Raw genomic sequence first — 16,991 nt, 5'->3', positions numbered from 1 at the left:
CAGAGCGCGGGCACCGCGGAGCGGGCGGCGGGAAGGCAGCGGTGTCCGGCGATCCGCCGCCCAGCGCAGTCCCCGCAAGACCCAGGCCCCGCACGCCCGCCGGGGCCAGAGAGAGAGCGAGAGAGCGAGCGCCGGGGACGGTGCAGGCGAGCACCCGCCGCCCGGCTGCCCGGCGAGCAGTCCGAGGTGAGCCCGGGAGGAGGGCGCGCCCAGCGGAGGTCCGGCCCCGCGCAGCCCCCCACGGAACTCACCGGCGCCCGGAGCCGGGGACGCACCGGGAGGCGTCGGCCCGGAGCCAGCGCGGGCGGCGGAGCCCCCGGTCCCGGAGGGCGCGGGGGAGAGCCGGGCCGAGCGGCCGCGCGCCCGAGCCATGCGCGGGGCGCAGTAGCAGGAGGAGCGGGCCGCATGGAGCGCCCCGGAGTGAGGGGCCGGCGCGGCGGCCGGGGCCCGCCCGGGCTCCCGCTCGCGCTGCGGCTGGCGCTGCTGCTGGTGGGGTCGCCGTCGGGCCGCGCGGGGGCCCCCGAGGCGCCGGAGCCCGCGGCGTCCGGGACCGCGGCGCCGGCGGGGGGCGACCGCTGCCGCGGCTACTACGACGTGATGGGCCAGTGGGACCCGCCCTTCAACTGCAGCTCGGGCGTCTACAGCTTCTGCTGCGGCACGTGCGGCTACCGCTTCTGCTGCCACGACGGCCCGCGCCGCCTGGACCAGAGCCGCTGCTCCAACTACGACACGCCGGCCTGGGTGCAGACCGGCCGGCCCCCCGCCCGCGCCCGCGACCCCGCCGCCCCGCGCGACCCGGCCCGCGAGCGCAGCCACACCGCGGTCTACGCCGTGTGCGGGGTCGCCGCGCTCCTCGTGCTGGGCGGCATCGGGGCGCGCCTGGGCCTGGAGAGGGCGCACAGCCCGCGCGCTCGGCGCACGGTGACCAGGTGAGCGCGCCCGCCCTCCCGCCCCGCCGGCCACGGCCTCGCCGTCCCCTGCCGGTTCCAAATTTCCCGGCGACCGCATCCCCTTCGACTCCCTCTAAGACCGAGGGCTCTCGACAGCCTCCTTTTTGTTTTGATTTTGGTTGTTTTTCTTCTGGGTCTCCGTCTCCCCTTCTCCCCCGCCTCCACCGCTTCACAGAGGGACACACCTGATAGCCTTCTCCCCCCCTCCCGGACCTTCCCTGCCTATACTGGGCTCTGGGGTCGTCGTCGTCCTCCTTGGGGCTCTGACCTCCTCTGCAGGAGACAAAAATTCGGCGTCCAGGCGAGGGGCCACGGACTGGGGCAGTGTTGAGAGTGGTCTTGGGCCTAGAGAAGGGCGAGGTGCCCCGGCTGGTTCTCCTGCAGCATCTCCCACCTCCATCCATTTCCCCAACCCAGCGTGACTCAAACCTGACCTTCATTCCTTGGAGTTTCAGAAGCTCCCCCCCCATTACCCCTAGGCACAGGTCTGGCTATCCAGCTGCTCAGAATGGGTCTCGTGCGGTGGGGATAGATAGACCTGCGTGTTTCAGAGACCTGCCAGGCGCTGGCTAAGTTTTGAGCTTATTTTGAGTTTTCGGCGGAATGGGAATGCTGAGAGCCGTCCTGACTCTGGAGCTCCCACTCACGACTTCCTTTTAAGCGCTCCCCCTCTCCCCACAAATCCCCTGCGCTGCTTAGACACCCAGCCCCGTGGGGCATGACACCAAATGCAACAGGCTGCAACCGGATGTGACCATAGAGAGAAGAGGCCACCCCCCACCCCCTGACCTGGTGGGCAAGATGTGGATGTCTCAGGGTCAGAGCGAAAGAACCGTTTAGCTCATGTCTTCCAGACAGCTGGAGGTCAGGAGTGGGGCCTTGACCTTGTGTTTCCTTCGAGCCACTGAACTGAGTGGCTGAGGCTTCTGAATGTCGCTGAGGCTTCTGAAAGCTGCAGAGGCAGAAGCCCAGCCTCAGTATTTGGGATCTTTCGTGCAGGCCAAAGGCAGCGGCGGGGAGATCAGAGAGGCAGTGGGGGCCCAGAGACCCTTTGTGGTGTAGGGGTGGCTGGTCTGGTCTGCAGATGCCCTGTTCGTTTCCATCACCCCACTTGTTAAGTTCCTGCTTGGTTGTGTGCCCATAGCCAGCTGCCTCGACTCTCTGCACTCCTAGGTGGGTGTGTTCCGAACCCCTGTTTCTCTCTAAATCTGCCATGCTGATGGCTTAGGGAAGGCTTCTGAGTGGGCTTGGAGGGGACTGGAGTCAGGCGGGAGAGAGTCTGTGAAAGGGCCCTCAGGAGGCATGAGTCCACCTTCTACTTCAGAGAACTGGGAATCAGTGTTTGCCCAGAGACAGGATAACTGGCGGGGAGCCACTGAGGATGGGAAGCCAGAGGCCATCTTGGGCGGGCTGCAGATGCCTTTAGACCCCGCTGCTGATACTTTGCCACCTCAGGTGTCTTCCAGTGTGCCTCTTCATTTACCAGCCGTTACCCATTCCCAGAAGGAGGGTCGGGCCGAGGGGGAGGAAAATCATGGGTTCTGGGTGCTGCAGGCAGCTGGGCTGAAGGCTGCCTATGGGGAAGGCTCAGTCAGGCACTGTCACAGCTGGGTGGGGGCTGGGTGCTGTGGGTACCCAGGAAGGCAGCTGCCCAAGGTCACACAGCTTTTTGGTGTCGGGCTGTCAGGGAGAGATCTCCGTGGCTCCCCTCTTTTTCTCGTCTGCCTCCCTTGTCCGTGTGCCAGCTAGGCCCCAGGCCCTGCAGAAGCCCACACTGCAGAGTGCAGGTAAGGGACACCTCAGAGGAGGGACTCTGGTAGCATTTGAACGAACAAGAGAATGGAAGGAGATGAAGAAAAAGGTTACTGGACGCAGGGAGCTGCATTGGGACAGGACGCACAGTGGGGAGGGTCTTGGAGAGTGAACTCCAGGAAGGAGCCTCAGGAACACAATTCGGCCCGGCCCTCGTTACATATGACCTCATTAGTCTCCTGACCTGCTTTGGGAGGTGGCCATCTTGGGGCCACAGGTGAGGCTGACAAGGTCATGCCTGGTAGGGGAAATGAGATCCCTGAAGTCAGTCACTACAGAAAGAACAGAAGGGAGGCTCAGGGCTTGAAAGAACTGCCCAGAAATATGAAGTGAGACTGTGGGGGACTGGAGAGATGCTCAGAGGTTAAGAGCGCTGGCTGCTTTCCCAGAGGACTGGGGTCTTGGGACAGGGGTTCTCAATCTGTGGGTCATGACCCCTGGGGGAAGTCAAATGACCCTTTCACAGGGGTCCCGGAAGACTATCGGCAAACACAGACATGCGCATTACCCTTTGTATCAGTAGCAAAATTACAGTTATGAAGTAGCAATTAAAATAGTTTCATGGTTGGTCAGGGATCACCACAACACGAGGAACTGTGTTAAAAGGTCACAGCATGAGGAGGGGCGAGAACCGTTGGCTTAGACCGTCTGTAACCCCAGTTCCAAGAACCTGATGTCCTTTTCTGGCCTCCGAGGGCACCGCGCATGCACGTGGTGCACAGGCATGCATTCAGACAAAAACGCATAAAAAAAAAAAATAACAACAGTACAGAGTGGGGCAGTGGTGAGGTTAGGTAGAATCTGGCCGATGGAGGGGGCGGGGTCTGCGAGTCCTCTCCTCAACACCTTTTCGGTCTCCACAGAACACTGACAGAACTTCTCAAACAGCCAAGCCCCCAGGAACCGCTGCCTCCACCTCTGGGTCCCCCCCTGGGTAACTGTGTCCAGGTACAAATGGGTGATGGCGTTCTTCGGGGCTCCCCCCACGACAGCACAGGTGAGTGGGTAGTAGATGGCTCGGCTATGGCCAGGCGGGCCTGGAGGGAAGGGAGATGGGAGGGGGAGAGTTGATGGGTTGGCTGGGGCGTGAAGGGCGACCCTGCCCACCGTGTGGAAATGAGTGGTTGCCTGTGCGGGGAGTGTGACCGGGGTCTGGCCGAGCCCATGGTGGAGAGGAACCGTCCTGTCGTCTCCTGGGCGACGACGCTGTCTGTGAGAAAGGTTCCAGATTCAGAACGTGCTGAGGTTCAGAAGCTCTGGTTTGTGGCCTGGAACCCACCTCTTGGTCTTGCGTGGTGGTTGGCCCCCACCGTCTACACCGTCCTGGGGTTCAGTGCCCCTCCATCTCCGTGGGGAGCGGTCCAGGGAGTCAGCACCTTGCTAGCTGGAGAGCCATCCGTTAGGGTAGCACCCCTTGGAGCGTGCCGCAGCCATCCATGTTTTTTCTGAGCCAAACCGGGACCTTCCGGAGAGCCAGCCATCCCCTAAGGAGTGCGTCGAGGAGCGGCGGTGCAGGCTCAGCTTTTTCTCTTCGCACCCCGCTCTCCCCTCCAGACAAGAAACGCCTCAATAACGCGCCACTGGGCTCCGCCGCCCCGGGACCTCCGCGCGGCCCGCGGCTGCAGGGCGGTGGCAGCCTCACCCTGCAGCCCGACTACGCCAAGTTCGCTACCCTCAAAGCGGCTGCGCTCAAGGCCACAGGTGAGGTGCATGTTGCCGGCTCCCCGGAGGCTTTACCACCTTCCCCACCTCCGGCTAGGCCAATCGGGGCCCGGGACGTCCCCATGCGGCCAACCGGCTCCCTCCCTAGGCCGCTGCACCCTGTCACCTAAAGCAGGTGCTGCGCCTCCTGACCCCCTCCCCGCCCCGCCCCCACCGCAGAGGCCGCGCCCCAAGACTTCTATCAGCGCTTTCCCTCTACCGAGACCCCGCGGACCCTCCCGGCGCGGGCCCCGCGGCCTCCGGAGGACCTGCCTGCGCTGCTGGAAGCCTGTCCCTGGGCCCCCCCAGGTTACGTACCTCCCGCCGGCCCGGTCTCGTCGGTCCCCTACGCGGCCTGGACCGCGGGCCGCCCCACGCGGCCGGTCCCCCGCAGCCATCTGGTGGCTCAGGTCTCTCCTGCCCCCCGGCGACCCGGCCACGCGCCGCGGCGTCCGTTCAGCGTGGAGAAGCTGCCCGAGGCCTTCAGCGCGCAGCCCGGCGGCTTTTACGGCGGCGGCGGCGGCGGCGTGGGCAGAGGGCCCCGCCACCTGAGCACCAACAGCAAAGCTGAGGTCACTGTCTGAAGCGGAACCACCGGAGCCTTCTGCGGGGTCCCGGGACCCCCAGGCGGGACATGTGGAGCCTGTGGCTAAGGGGCCGGAAGGGTAGGGCCAGGTGTTGTGTTTCTGGGAATGTAGGGCTATCCTCACCTGTGTAAATAAACCCTCTTAATGTGGTTTCTGTCCCGAGGGCAACATCAGTCGTTGTCTGTACAGAGGAGTGGCCAGAGAGGGCGGCTGGGTTGAACGGCCAACAATGCTCGGAGCAAATGGAGTCACGGGCGTCCTAAGGTCTGGGTTGGTGGGGGGGAAGGAGGACTGGGCCTGTTATCCCCCTTTGGGGGTCCATGTGGTCTACCGGAAGCTAGCCCCTCTCCACCCCGCGGCCGATCTCTAACTCAACAGTTTGAGTTAGTCCAGCCTGGCTGATCCTCATTGACACGGCCTGGCCCTGGGCCTGCTCCTGTCTTGCTGGCTGCCTGGCCAGATTGGCCCGGGGCCACCCCCCTAATGGGTGTGGGCCACACGGACATCTGGTGCTCAGCATAGACGAGGCGAGGCTCCTCAGGCTCCTCGCGGGAGCTGCCCTGGGGCAAGGGGGATGGAGATGTTGGAATGGGAACCTTGCGGTGCCCCTCCCTTGGGGTGCCCCGGCTGCACAGGGTTGGCGCTGCCAGCTCGCTTCCCCCTTCCTGCCAGAGGCTCCCAGCACCTGGCTGAGGCCCAGGTACTGTCAGCACCTCTTTGCATTTTCCCCACATTCCTCAGTTCCTTGTTCCGGTATGTGCGAGGATATCCTGGCTACAGGCAGGAGAGGCACAGGACCTCACCAACACTTCCTGTGTTGCCAGGGGTGGCACACTGTCTGAACAATAGCCCACATTTGTTGCTGTTTCTTATTTAACCCTGAGAGACCTACAGGGCTGCCTGCAGATAAAGTAATTAAGGTTTTGGAACCCGAGTACCTTGCCCAGGGTCACTCAGGTCTTGATGGGACTGTGCTGGGGTTGGCATGACCTTTCTGCTCAAGAGCCTTAGCTCTTCACTGGGACTAGGCTGAGGCCACCAGAGTGGCCACTACTGAATGCTGATGGGAGTCAATGTGCTGCAGGTGGACCTCCCGGCCACCCTGATCCTCTAGGCAGTGTGACCTGCTGTTGATGCCCTTCAGGAAAGGGTGAGGTCAGAGCTGTTTGTTTCTTGGTACTTCTTGTGCCATGGCTCCCTCTGAGCAGTAAGCCTGTGATGCTGAGGGGCCAGTTCACCAGAGTGACTCAGCTGGGAAATGCAGGCACATACTTGGATGTGGCCAGCACACCGTGAAGGGCTTAGGAGGGCCCTGCCTACAGGAAATGGAAATGAAGGAACGGCCCACCTGGTAGAGGAGTGACTTCACACCCCGAGTTCCAAAGAACTGCCACTGCCAACCAGCTCACCAGCTGAATGGCCTGGCCAGGAGCGGGAACCTGGAGACAGCTCTTTTATCCCAGCCCCTCACCAACCTCTAGAGTGTGTCAGGTGCACCTGTGAGCAAGAAAAGACCACCAGACTGAAGCTATCTGGCTGCCCTCAGTTCCTAGCTCATTGCTGGCCAAATTATGCAGTCATCTGTTTAAGTCACCATAGTGGGCGTTCTACAGACTCACACAACACTGTGTTAGGTGGCACCAATCTGTGTTTATTGAATAACCTATGTCCAGCACATGGTGAATGTTTCAACATCAAGGAAGACATAGGTGTATCCCCTGTTCAGTGAAAAAAAAAAAAAACAAAAACAAAAAAAACAAAACAAAAAACAAAAAACAAAAAAAAAACAACACCCTCCCACCCCTCAACAAGGAGAAAAGGCACAGTATATACACAAGACACAAGGGCTGGGCTGCCCCTTCGGCAGGGGCCATAAATTACAGTGATAGCAGGGGAGAGGCGGAAGATAGAATAGGTGGGGTCCAAGCATAGGAAGGGCCTGCCTCCACCTACTCTCTGCTTCGACCAGCTTGAAGGGATGAGGAGCACAAGGAGGGAGGACTCCTCTCAAGTCTCTCAGGAAGCCCTGAGCCACTCTTCTTCCTACCTCCCCCCCCATCTCAAGGCAGGAGGCCCGACTCCTGCCACCTACCCTGAAAAGAGAGGCTCGTTGCTGGGGAAGCTTTGGGACCAGTGACTGCCACCCTGGCTTCTTCACAGACAGGAATTAGGGATAAAAATATCCTAGCTGGGAGGCAGGAGTTAGGGTGGGGGTAGGAAGGAACAAATAAATCATGCTGAAGACCCCTGGACCTTAGGCCCAATGGTGGCTTCATCCTGGCCAGCCCCTTGGGCCTACCCTGAGCTCAGGCTGCCATCTCGGGGTGGAGGAGTGGGAAGGAACAGGACAATTAAATAAGATACCGTTTATTTTTTAAAAAATTAAAAACAATGCCAACATTATTTTATCCCTCCCTAGGCCTGCCCCTGCCTCCCACCCACCTCCCCAGGGCTGGGCTCCCTTCCGTCCCTGGCTGTCCCTGTAATGATGAGAAGACAATGAACAGCCTTAGTCAGGCCCAGGGGAGCAAATGCAGGCCCAGACAGAGAAAGAAAGATGCCACAGCAACTTTGCCCTGCTTCACGGCAGGCCCAAGCACACACATATAAAAACATTTGTATAAAAAGGGGCATGTCAGACAAGGCCAGAATGCAAAATGTTCTCTGGTGCACAGAGACCTAGTTCCCAGAGAAAGCCGGCTGAAAAAATAAAAACGGAAAAACTGAAACACAACAAAAAAAAAACAAAGAGGCAGAAAGGGAGACAGTCTGTAGGGGGCTGGGGAAGGGGCTTGGCAGCACCCCATGTTGCTTTCAAGTGAGGAGATCGCCCCGTTCTTGCTTAGGCCATCTTTCTTCTCGGCCCACCTGGGCCTAGACCATGGATTTACCACAACAGTTTTAAGGAGCTCTGCCCATGGTCCTACTGGCCTAAAATGATCCAAAAGCCTCGGTAGGTAACAGCTCAGAAAATCAGTCTTGCCTTCATCCTCACAGCTCTTGGAGGAGGGAGAAAAACAGATGGGGAGACAGTCTGGGAGACAGAGGGAAGATCCTGGGAGAAAGGGATGAAGGTGGAGAGAGGTGGACCAAGTCCCAGACGTGGTCAGGAGGCAGCGATGGCAGTGCCGCCACCCAGCTTGACAATCATCTGCTGGCAGTCATTGCAGGAACGGCGGTCACCCACCTTCTCCAGGGTGCGGGCGGCTTCAGCCAGCAGCACTGCCCGCTGGCCCGGGGAAGACAGGAAAGAGAGGGGAAGATGGCGGCAGGCCAGCAGGATGGCAGTAGCTCGCTCTCGTTGGCCAGGCCAGGTGTCTACCTCTCCTGTGGGAATGAGATTTATGTAAGCACTGTCCCAAGGACTTTATGTGGCCTCATTTGTTGCGCTCACGCCCTCATCCTGTGAGGAGGTGTGTTCTGCCTTCTCCCTACAAGAATTGGCAACTGTGCGGGCTGAGGGGTTAGAACCCATGCAACTTCTACCCTGCTCTCGCACCGGGATGACGCCTACTCCAGCTAAGACCATACCTGTTCCTCTCACCCTGCCCCCGCTCCCACCCCACAAAGGAGCCCAGACAGTCAAGAAGTATGAAGAAGTGCCCTGCCAGATGCTGGGGCTCTGTCCTCTCTGCTCCCCAGTGCAAGGCCACACCGGGCGCTCACCATGCTTGGCATTCTGAGTGGTGCGCCTCCGCAGGCTATGCTCCAGCAGCTGGTGTGTCCGGGTGGGGCTGGCTCCTGCCATCAAGCGCACAGTGGCTTCATGCAGAAACACCTGGTGGGGACAGGGGACACAGTCAGACTCTGGGTTCTGGCCTGTCTAGTCCCAGCGGGCACTTCTCTTCTGCTACCTGATGCTTCCTCTTTTCTCCATGCCGCCTTGTTTTCTTGCTCTTGGAAAGCAACCCATCTTGTCCTCAAGCCAAGCTAGAAACCTACATGAGCAGTAAGAAAGTGGGCAGAGAGCATGGGCCAGCTGCTCGCAGGAGTGATACAAGATGAGCCAGAAGTAAACCATGACTTTCCCTGGGAGGGACAAGGCCCTCCGATGCCCTCTAGGGATTGAAGACAGACGTCTGGGTAAAGCCTTGTCCAAGAGGGCTGTGACCCAGTCAGAGAAAAGGACAAAGAAGGAGAGAGGGATGAGGAGACAGCTAGGTTGGTATCAAGTTCAATATCTTATTTCATCAAAGTCGAGACTCTGTCTTCTCCAGCCCTCTGACACTGCAACACAACACTGTCTTCTACAAGGACACACAGAAGGACTGCGCAAGACAGCTAGTCCTCCCCACTGGCAAAAGATCACACACGAGAAAGCTCATGATTTAAGTTTCTGGGTTTGTGCTGAGCCACTCATTCCCCTCTTTGGTCACCTGTGGGCTCTAGATTGGCTGATGAGACCTGATACGTGTGTAGTCCTGCTTGGCCTAGAACTCCCAACATGGACCAGGCTGGCCTCAAATTCACAGAGATCCAACTGCCTCTACCACAGAGTGCTAGGATTAAAGGTATGAGTTACCATGTCAACTGAAGAAAAAATTATTTATTTTGTGTGTTTGGATATGTGTATGGGAGAGAATGAATGTGGTACTGTTCACGTGGAGGTCTGAGGGTGACGAGATGGTGTGGGTACTAAGGATTGAACTCAGGGCATTACGCTTGATGGCAGGTGCTTCTCCTGCCAAACCATCTACTGGTCTAAATCAGCCACTTTTAGTTAAATGGAAATCACTTTTTTCCTTTCCCCAGTCCTAGAGATAGAAACTAGGGCCCCACACGTCTGGCAAGCTCTCCACACCAAGATACATCCTCAACCTTTTTAACCTTGACAGAAGGTCTTGCTAAGTGGCTGAGGCTGGCCTTGAATTTCCAATACTCAACCTCTCGAATAGCTAGTGATGCTATTCAGTGATAGTGGGTGAGAATAAGGGGATATTGACGTCTCCTGAGCAAAGCCAGGCATGAAGGGAAGGCATTTTAGGGGAGACCTTTGATGCTAGCTAGTCTGTGAACAGACCAGAGGTCTGACATGAATGGGTTCCGTAAGGTAGGTGCTACCCAAAACTTGGCACGTATTTTCTCCCCTCTCTTTTTTGTTGCTGTAAGGTCTCATGTAGCGCACACTGGCCTCAAACTTAGTGTGGCCAAGGATGACTTTGGGTTCCTGACCCTTCTGCATTTATCTTCCAAGTGCTAGGATTACAGGTGTGCGGCATCACGCTGGAGATTTATTTGGTGCTGGGGCTGACACTGGGCCTTGTGCACTCCAGGCAAGCATACTACCAACTAGGTTGCTTTGCCATGGCTGGTGCAGATGCTCTGATGATATCTCTCTACCGTGCTGGTGGTCCTGGCTTGTTGCGCAGTGTTCGGTACGACCCCGAGGCTGTGCTTTAGGCTGAGGGATTTCTTCCCCAGCAACAGCCTTCCAGTGCCCTTCTAGCACAGCTCATTCCTTTCCTTGGCACTTACGGAAGTGATATCCACTTTTGGTCTCATAAAATAATTCAGCACCAGTATGTGAATCCTCACACAACAATAAAAGTTTGTGGTGAAGTAGAGGTGGTGAGGCTGTGGAACACTGACTTCTGGGCAGGACACTTGCCAAACTGGGCTCACTAACTCCCTGTCACGGACTTCAGTGGAGCTAGGGAGGCCTCAGCCTTCTTGGGAGGCTCTATATGAAGTTACAGATTGATGGGAGATGGAGAGAGATTACCACCAGCGTAAGTGTAGCCATTGTAAGGTCCCAAATGCCTATGGACAAACCTGATGAAGCTCATTGAGTCATTAAAAAGACAAAAAAACAAGAAAACATGTGTAAGTAGAAAGAGCAGAGGTTGGGAAGAGGAGCGGGAGCTGCAGGTGGGAGGGGGTAACAGGAGTGAAGAGCAGCAAAGTACATTATACATCTGTATAACGTAATGAAGTGTCCTAATGAAACCCGCTGTGTGTACATAACGTGCTAGTAAGCGTGAAAGTGAAAGATACGCCATTTTGATTATGACAATATAGAGAGTAATACATGTCTTATATATATATAACCTATAAATGTGTGTATTATATGTCAAATACAAATTTAAATATATTTTTAAGCAGAGCATGGAGGTATATACCTTTAATCCCAGCATTTAGGAGAGTCTGACAGATCTCAGTTCAAGGCCAACCTGTCTGACTCGGCAAGTTCTAGCCACTCCCCTATGCCCCACTTGAAAAGTTTAACACAATCTAAGCTTGGAGGTATGTGCCTGTAATCCTATGCACAAGGTGCTGAGGCAGACTCAAGGCCAGCCTAGGCAATATACTGAGACTGCTTAAAATAAAACCAAAACGTCCAACACATCATTCTAATGAGCAATATAAACACAGAAGGAATGACTTGAGTAGAGAGAAGAACAGTTGTGCAACTGTCCTCAGAGGCCTATCGCAGATGCTACAGCTAGAGCTGTGGAGAGAAGGCGGTGGAGCTGAAGAGTTCCCAAGTGGCTCAGAAAATAAATTACAGTGAATTTCCCTCTGAATGTGGCTCCTGGGTGAGGCTGCCACCCAACAACTAGTTATGACTGTCGGGCTCCCTTGCGGCCAGGACTGGGAGCCCCTAGCTGCTGCTCTGCCCTCTGCCTGCTCTTGCATGTCTGGCTGGGATGGGCACACAGCTTAGTGCTGGGCCTGAGGAAGCGCCTGGCAGTTCGCCTGGTTGACTTGGGAGAACCAGCTTCATAACCACACATGCCTATGGGGGCCGGGGCTCGAGGCCTGCGTCTGCCAGCCTGCTAGGGCTCACCTTGCGGTATGCCGGGCGGAAGCTGTGGGCCAGCCTGCGCAGGCTGCCCAGGTCCCGCTGGAAGCCGGCCAGCTCAGTGCCTGAGGCATGGTAGGTCTCCCCGAGGGCCTGGCTGGCCCCTGCCTGCTTCTGCCAGAGCGTAGTCCTCAGTGACAGTAGGAGGTCACAGGTAAGCAGCTGGACCACCTACAGGACAAACCAAAGGGGAAGCAGGTGACTGGCCTCTGCCTAGTACAAGGACCTCACCACCTTGCCAGACCCTCAGACCAACACCCAGTAGCTCTGGGGCCTGAACTCAGGTGCAAAACCGAGGGGCTGGGATTAAAAAGAACATGAGCTGTATGTGCCTGGCAAGCGCCGACAAGGCAAGGCTACCTGCTTGGCTCCCAATAGCCCATCAGAACACCATGTGCAGCAGTAAGCGGGGAGTGGCCCTAAGTGGACCACAGAGTCCCTGCAGGCCACTTCCCATCTCACCTAGGCAGGTTCTGTTTTCCTGCGGGTACTGGACTTGGGGTACCATGCTACTGAGATTCGCTCTGCCCTAACCCTTGGCCATATTGTCCTGTGGCTGCTGATAGCCTCAGGGGACAAAGATGAGAACTCTCCTCCAGGCAAAGCTGGCATTTCTAAGTTGTAGGTATTAGAGCAGCATCTTCATGCATGGGAATTAGTCTGGACTAGATCTTGTTCTCTGGCCACACCTGCCCAGGCCCATTCTCCCAATCTGAACTGTTACTTAGGAACTGCAGTTTCAACGGTGGCCACTACAAACCTTTCTAGTTCCTCAAATATGGCTGACAATGGTTTCCTCATCAAGACACACACCAGGGAAGACCAACAGGAAGGCCACCAGTGGCTGTCACCTAGCCTGTGATCTACATAGTGCCTATCCTTGTAGAGTTGACATGCTGCCCTGACTTCAGTAAAGCACCCATGCCTACTGAGAGCCGCTGTCTTGAATTCCAGCCCAGCCACTTGATACAAAACCCCAGAGATGGAGTTCTAACCCTCCAAAAAGTTCCCTGCCCCTGCCCTCTGGAGTCACAGCACACATTTTCCTAGGAAACCGGCTGTGATATTCTGTCCTCCTCACTCTCCAGGATGGTTAGGCCTTGAGCAGTGTCCTTACAAGGTCCTCTCTCCAAGTGATGAGCCCTTTGGCCGTGGCCCGGTGGGAAGTGAGGGCAGGCCTCTGTGATGCACTGTGGGAACATTGCACAGGTGCTGCCAGGACATGCAATGCAACTACAATGCACCACAGCAGCCCGCCAGGAGGGGTGCAGCTGGCCGGAAGGCACCCGGGTGGTCAGCTGGCTCAGGCCTGAGGGTAGGGAACTGGAGAGTCTGAGGAAGTAGCACAAACTACCTGGAGCAAACGCAGAGTCCTGGGCCTTTTACTCAGAACTTACAGGAAGCTGCCAGCTAGCAACATCTAGGAAGCCGAGGAGTGGTGGCTTTTGCCCCAGGAAACAAGAGGTACATCTGCCCCAGTAAGCTCCATTTCAGCAAGGGAACTGTACCCTGGCTTCTGCCTTTTGGAGAGCCCAGCGGGCTCAGTAAGCTTGGGGTGGGACTGTTCATACAGACCAGAACCCGGTGCTGTCTTGAGGGGGTAGCTCAGTCCCACTCACATGGTTAAGTGAAGGATCAGAAGTAGTTCCGCTGACATTGAGGCTGCTCCATAGGTGACCACTGGCCCTCTCACAATGACAGAAGGAATTCTGCTGCCCATCTGCTTTTCCAGAGAGTGAGGCGTGCATGGCTCTACAGGTGTAGAAGACAGCCTTCACCAAGGGGCTCCTAGAGCAGTGGCCGGGAGGTGAGAAGCAGAGGGAGCATGTTAGCTGGGTAACAAACACGTGGAGCCTAAGACGGGGATGCCACGCTCTCCGTCACTGTGGCATCTGCTGGCATGGTGAGACTGTCACCGTGGATTCTGTGGCTAGGGCCAAACAGGAAACATGGCTTTGAGCCAAGTCAAGCTCTTCCCAGTTCAGCCCTACCTACTTGGTGCTGGAGGTGACTAGGGACCCAGAATCCGTGTTAAGTCTCTGGGCTGGGGAGAGAATGACAACTGCTGATGTTGGGCTGGCGAGGGTTTGTAGTGAGAACCCCAGCACTCAGGGAGGCAGAGGCAGGTGGAGCTCTGTGAGTTCGAGGCCAGCCAGGGCTACACAGAGAAACCCTAGTTATGTTGGGAACAAGGGTTTCTTTCAGTCCCAGGTGTGGGGTGTGGGGCTGCTTCTGGTACTACCACAGCTGACTATGATTTGTCTTGTGCTCTGGCAAGGGCATGATTTTGCCAGCTGAAGAGAGTTTCCGTTTGGAATGCTGAGGGCAGACAGTATATAATGCTAGGGCCCCAGAGTAGGCTGTTGCTTTTGCTGGTTGCTGGTTGGAGATACCCTGACGATGAAGACTGGACTTGGCCCAGGGAACTCAATGTCCCTCATCAGCAGGAAGTAGTAGAGATCTATGCCCCCTTTCCTGTCTATCCTTCTTTCTCTCCTACCCAGTGTTGGGGGGGTTGGGGTAGAGAAGGGTGTTAGGAAAAAGAACCCAGTAAAGTAGCTGAAAGCCCGGCTACAAGGGTGCTCACTCATCACAGTTCTGAGGAGCAGAAGAGCCAGGAAGAACAGGCACCTTTGGAGTCTGCTGTGGCTCTGTGGCTCAGTGGCAAAGTGACTCTGGCTAACCTACCTGTTAAGCCTCAGCATTCTCCAGAGTCAGGGGCAGACACGCTCAGATGGGAGGCTCTGCAGGGCTGGCACAGGCTGGGTATGTATTGGGCGGGGCTTACAACTAGGGCTACTTAATGAAACTGGGGCAGCTCCGATGGCACACTCCCACTCTTTTTGGCCCTTCTGTGCTCTGGGTAGAATTCTATTTGGCAAGAAATGTGTCTTGGCTTTCAAGACAGGACCTCAGGGGGACTTTTTGCCTCACTGCATTGTGTAATTTTACCAAGAGCACCCAGATCTAACCAAAACCAGACAGGGTATCAGCAGGTAGGGTTACTTATCCTTAAACGTTACACCTCCAAGGTTCAGACACAAGTGTCAAAAAGAATGTCAAAGTCTCTGGCTGTGCCTCACGCCAGATGTACTGTACTAATAAAAAAGGGCCAGGGAGATAGCGCAGTATGTAAAGACACTTGTCACCAAGCTGGTGGCCTTTTGGTCCCTAGAATTCACAAGGTGAAAGGGAGGAACCCATCCCTGTAAGCTGTCCTTTGACCTCTACATGAATGCCATGACAAACACACTTTTGAGCAGATAATACTTGTACCCGTGTGCGCGCACACGCGCGCGCACGCACGCGCACACACACACACCACTGAGAGGACTGACAGAAGAGCAGCTATAAGGAAACTGGAAATTTCATACAAGCTGCAGGACTTCCCTGCAGTGACCACAACTATATCACATTGCTGTTTCTTGATTTGCCAGGGGCTACGCTGTTTCCATCACCTCTATAAGGCAAGCATCAGTGAGAAGCTGGGGCGCCTGGAGAGCCATGTGCAGAACACACATAGAGGTCTGTGCCGACCCACATCACTTCTCTCTGGTTCCCCTGCCCCCTCCTCCAGCTCCCATCTGTCAGACAGTTCTGACACCAGAGCAGCACGGCTAGCTGGACCTGCTCCCCTCTGCTGCCTCACATAAGACTCCACGAAGAGAAGTAGGTGAATGATCGAGGAGCTTACGCACTCAGTCACTTCCAGGGCCTTGGGGACCCATTCTACTTCAGTAAAATGAGAGCGCACAGCTGCATCATCTCCCTGGAGCCAGCTGATAGCCATGCTGATGGCGGATGTCCACCACCGACAGATAAGATCCGGACCTGGATGGGAAAACAGCAGGAAGCGTCCATTCATACTCACAGAAATCAAGCCTGAGGAGCTCTTAGGTATATGACCTGACCCTCAATGGCATGTGGCATCTTTACTCTGTGATGGGTAAAGTATCTTTGGGGTACCATCCCACATGATCTGGCAACGTGTATCAAGAACCTTAAAATGCTCACTCCTATTAACCAAGTAAACCCTGATCTGGTACTCTATCATTAGGAAACTAGTTTGAATATAAGTTTAACAAAAATGTTCACTTTAATGTTAAATTATTGCTTGTTTATTTTTTGAAACAGGGTTTCTCTGTGTAGCCCTGGCTGTCCTGGAACTCACTCTGCAGATCAGGCTGGCCTCGAACTCAAAGATCTGCCTGCCTCTGCCTCCAGAGTGCTGGGATCACAGGCGTGTGACACCACTGCCCAGCGCAGCATATTCATTTTATGCTTTTACTCCTGTAGTTTCCTTTCTGGGTCTTCGTTTCTCAAATGTAAAGCTATGTTGCCAAGGACCTCACGAAACCAGTGAGGAGCAGCAAGAATACATATTCTTCTCAACTCTGGAGCCAGCAGAGACCACGCTCCCACAGCTGCTTTTCTGGGATCCTTCTCTCCCTAGGAAGGGCGAGGTGAGGGTAGCCTGGCATCCCACCCCCTCGGGTGCTTTGGGAACTGACAAGTGGCAGCTGATGTGCTGTCACTCTGATGGCAGTGTAGAGGGAGATGAAAAAGTCGAACTCTACAGGGAGAGCACAGCTGAGGCAGGGGGACCTGGGTGGTACAGATGGGAGTCTTCTTAGCCAGGAGTGTTAGAACCCAGCTCCAGGGGACTTAGGGTGAATTACCCGTCAGCCCCAGGTACGAAGAGCCTTTGATGCCTGTCCAAACTACCCAGCCGGGCCTCAGTGGGGTACTCGCCCACTCCCTGCTCCATTTACACAAGGATCATTATTTTCTGCTCAAAGAATGTTGCCCATGAGGGATAACTGTGAGTTGGGGCAGCCTGGAGGACACAGGTACAAACCCAGGACTAGGGAAGATGCCCTAAGATACACTCCTAACTAACTTGGGGTGGGGGGAGATGGACAGAAAGAATTAAACATTCTCTGGACTGTGGAGCCACCCACAGATACTCACCCAGGGCTGACTTGAGCACAGAATTGCTGGAGAAGGGTGGGGTCACAAATCCTACAGAGTCCACAAAAGAATGAAGTAATTTCAAATACTCCAGAGCACTGGAAAATTCACTAAAAAGAAAAAAAGGGGGGGGGGATCCATGTCTATAACACACGGAATGGCTTTACA

General features: G+C 55.9%; 2 protein-coding genes across 3 annotated transcripts in view; one reads left to right on the top strand and one right to left on the bottom strand.

The window, feature by feature from the left end:
• The first annotated feature begins 405 nt into the window (after positions 1-405).
• Positions 406-5,355, top strand: Shisa8 (shisa family member 8). Its single transcript, XM_055603103.1, has 4 exons — positions 406-929; positions 3,626-3,759; positions 4,317-4,463; positions 4,644-5,355. Exons 1-4 carry the CDS (start codon positions 406-408, stop codon positions 5,045-5,047), a joined length of 1,209 nt encoding a protein of 402 aa, XP_055459078.1. The 3' UTR covers positions 5,048-5,355.
• Positions 5,356-6,680: 1,325 nt separating this feature from the next.
• Srebf2 (sterol regulatory element binding transcription factor 2) overlaps positions 6,681-16,991 on the bottom strand; it is a 59,544-nt gene continuing 49,233 nt past the window's right edge. For both annotated transcript variants that reach the window (XM_055602939.1, XM_055602940.1), the window contains exons 14-19: positions 16,824-16,933; positions 15,551-15,683; positions 13,472-13,640; positions 11,838-12,023; positions 8,717-8,828; positions 6,681-8,377 (exon numbers count right to left, since the gene is read on the bottom strand). In XM_055602939.1, coding sequence (XP_055458914.1) covers positions 8,157-8,377; positions 8,717-8,828; positions 11,838-12,023; positions 13,472-13,640; positions 15,551-15,683; positions 16,824-16,933 — 931 coding nt within the window. In that variant the 3' untranslated portion in view covers positions 6,681-8,156. The remainder of the gene's footprint in view (positions 8,378-8,716; positions 8,829-11,837; positions 12,024-13,471; positions 13,641-15,550; positions 15,684-16,823; positions 16,934-16,991) is intronic.

The sequence above is a fragment of the Psammomys obesus genome, unplaced genomic scaffold (genome assembly GCF_907164565.1).
Source record: "Psammomys obesus unplaced genomic scaffold, mPsaObe1.curated_primary_1811, whole genome shotgun sequence".
Lineage (NCBI taxonomy): Eukaryota > Metazoa > Chordata > Mammalia > Rodentia > Muridae > Psammomys > Psammomys obesus.
The sequence above is the reverse complement of the archived record's forward strand: the minus strand, read 5'-3'. Positions and strand labels throughout refer to the sequence as shown.

Coding starts and splice junctions, on each gene's coding strand:
- Shisa8 (XM_055603103.1), top strand. CDS start 406: ATGGAGCGCCCCGGAGTGAGGGGCCGGCGCGGCGGCCGGGGCCCGCCC. Junction 930..3,625: donor GCTCGGCGCACGGTGACCAG/GTGAGCGCGCCC, acceptor CGGTCTCCACAG/AACACTGACAGAACTTCTCA. Junction 3,760..4,316: donor CTCCCCCCACGACAGCACAG/GTGAGTGGGTAG, acceptor TCTCCCCTCCAG/ACAAGAAACGCCTCAATAAC.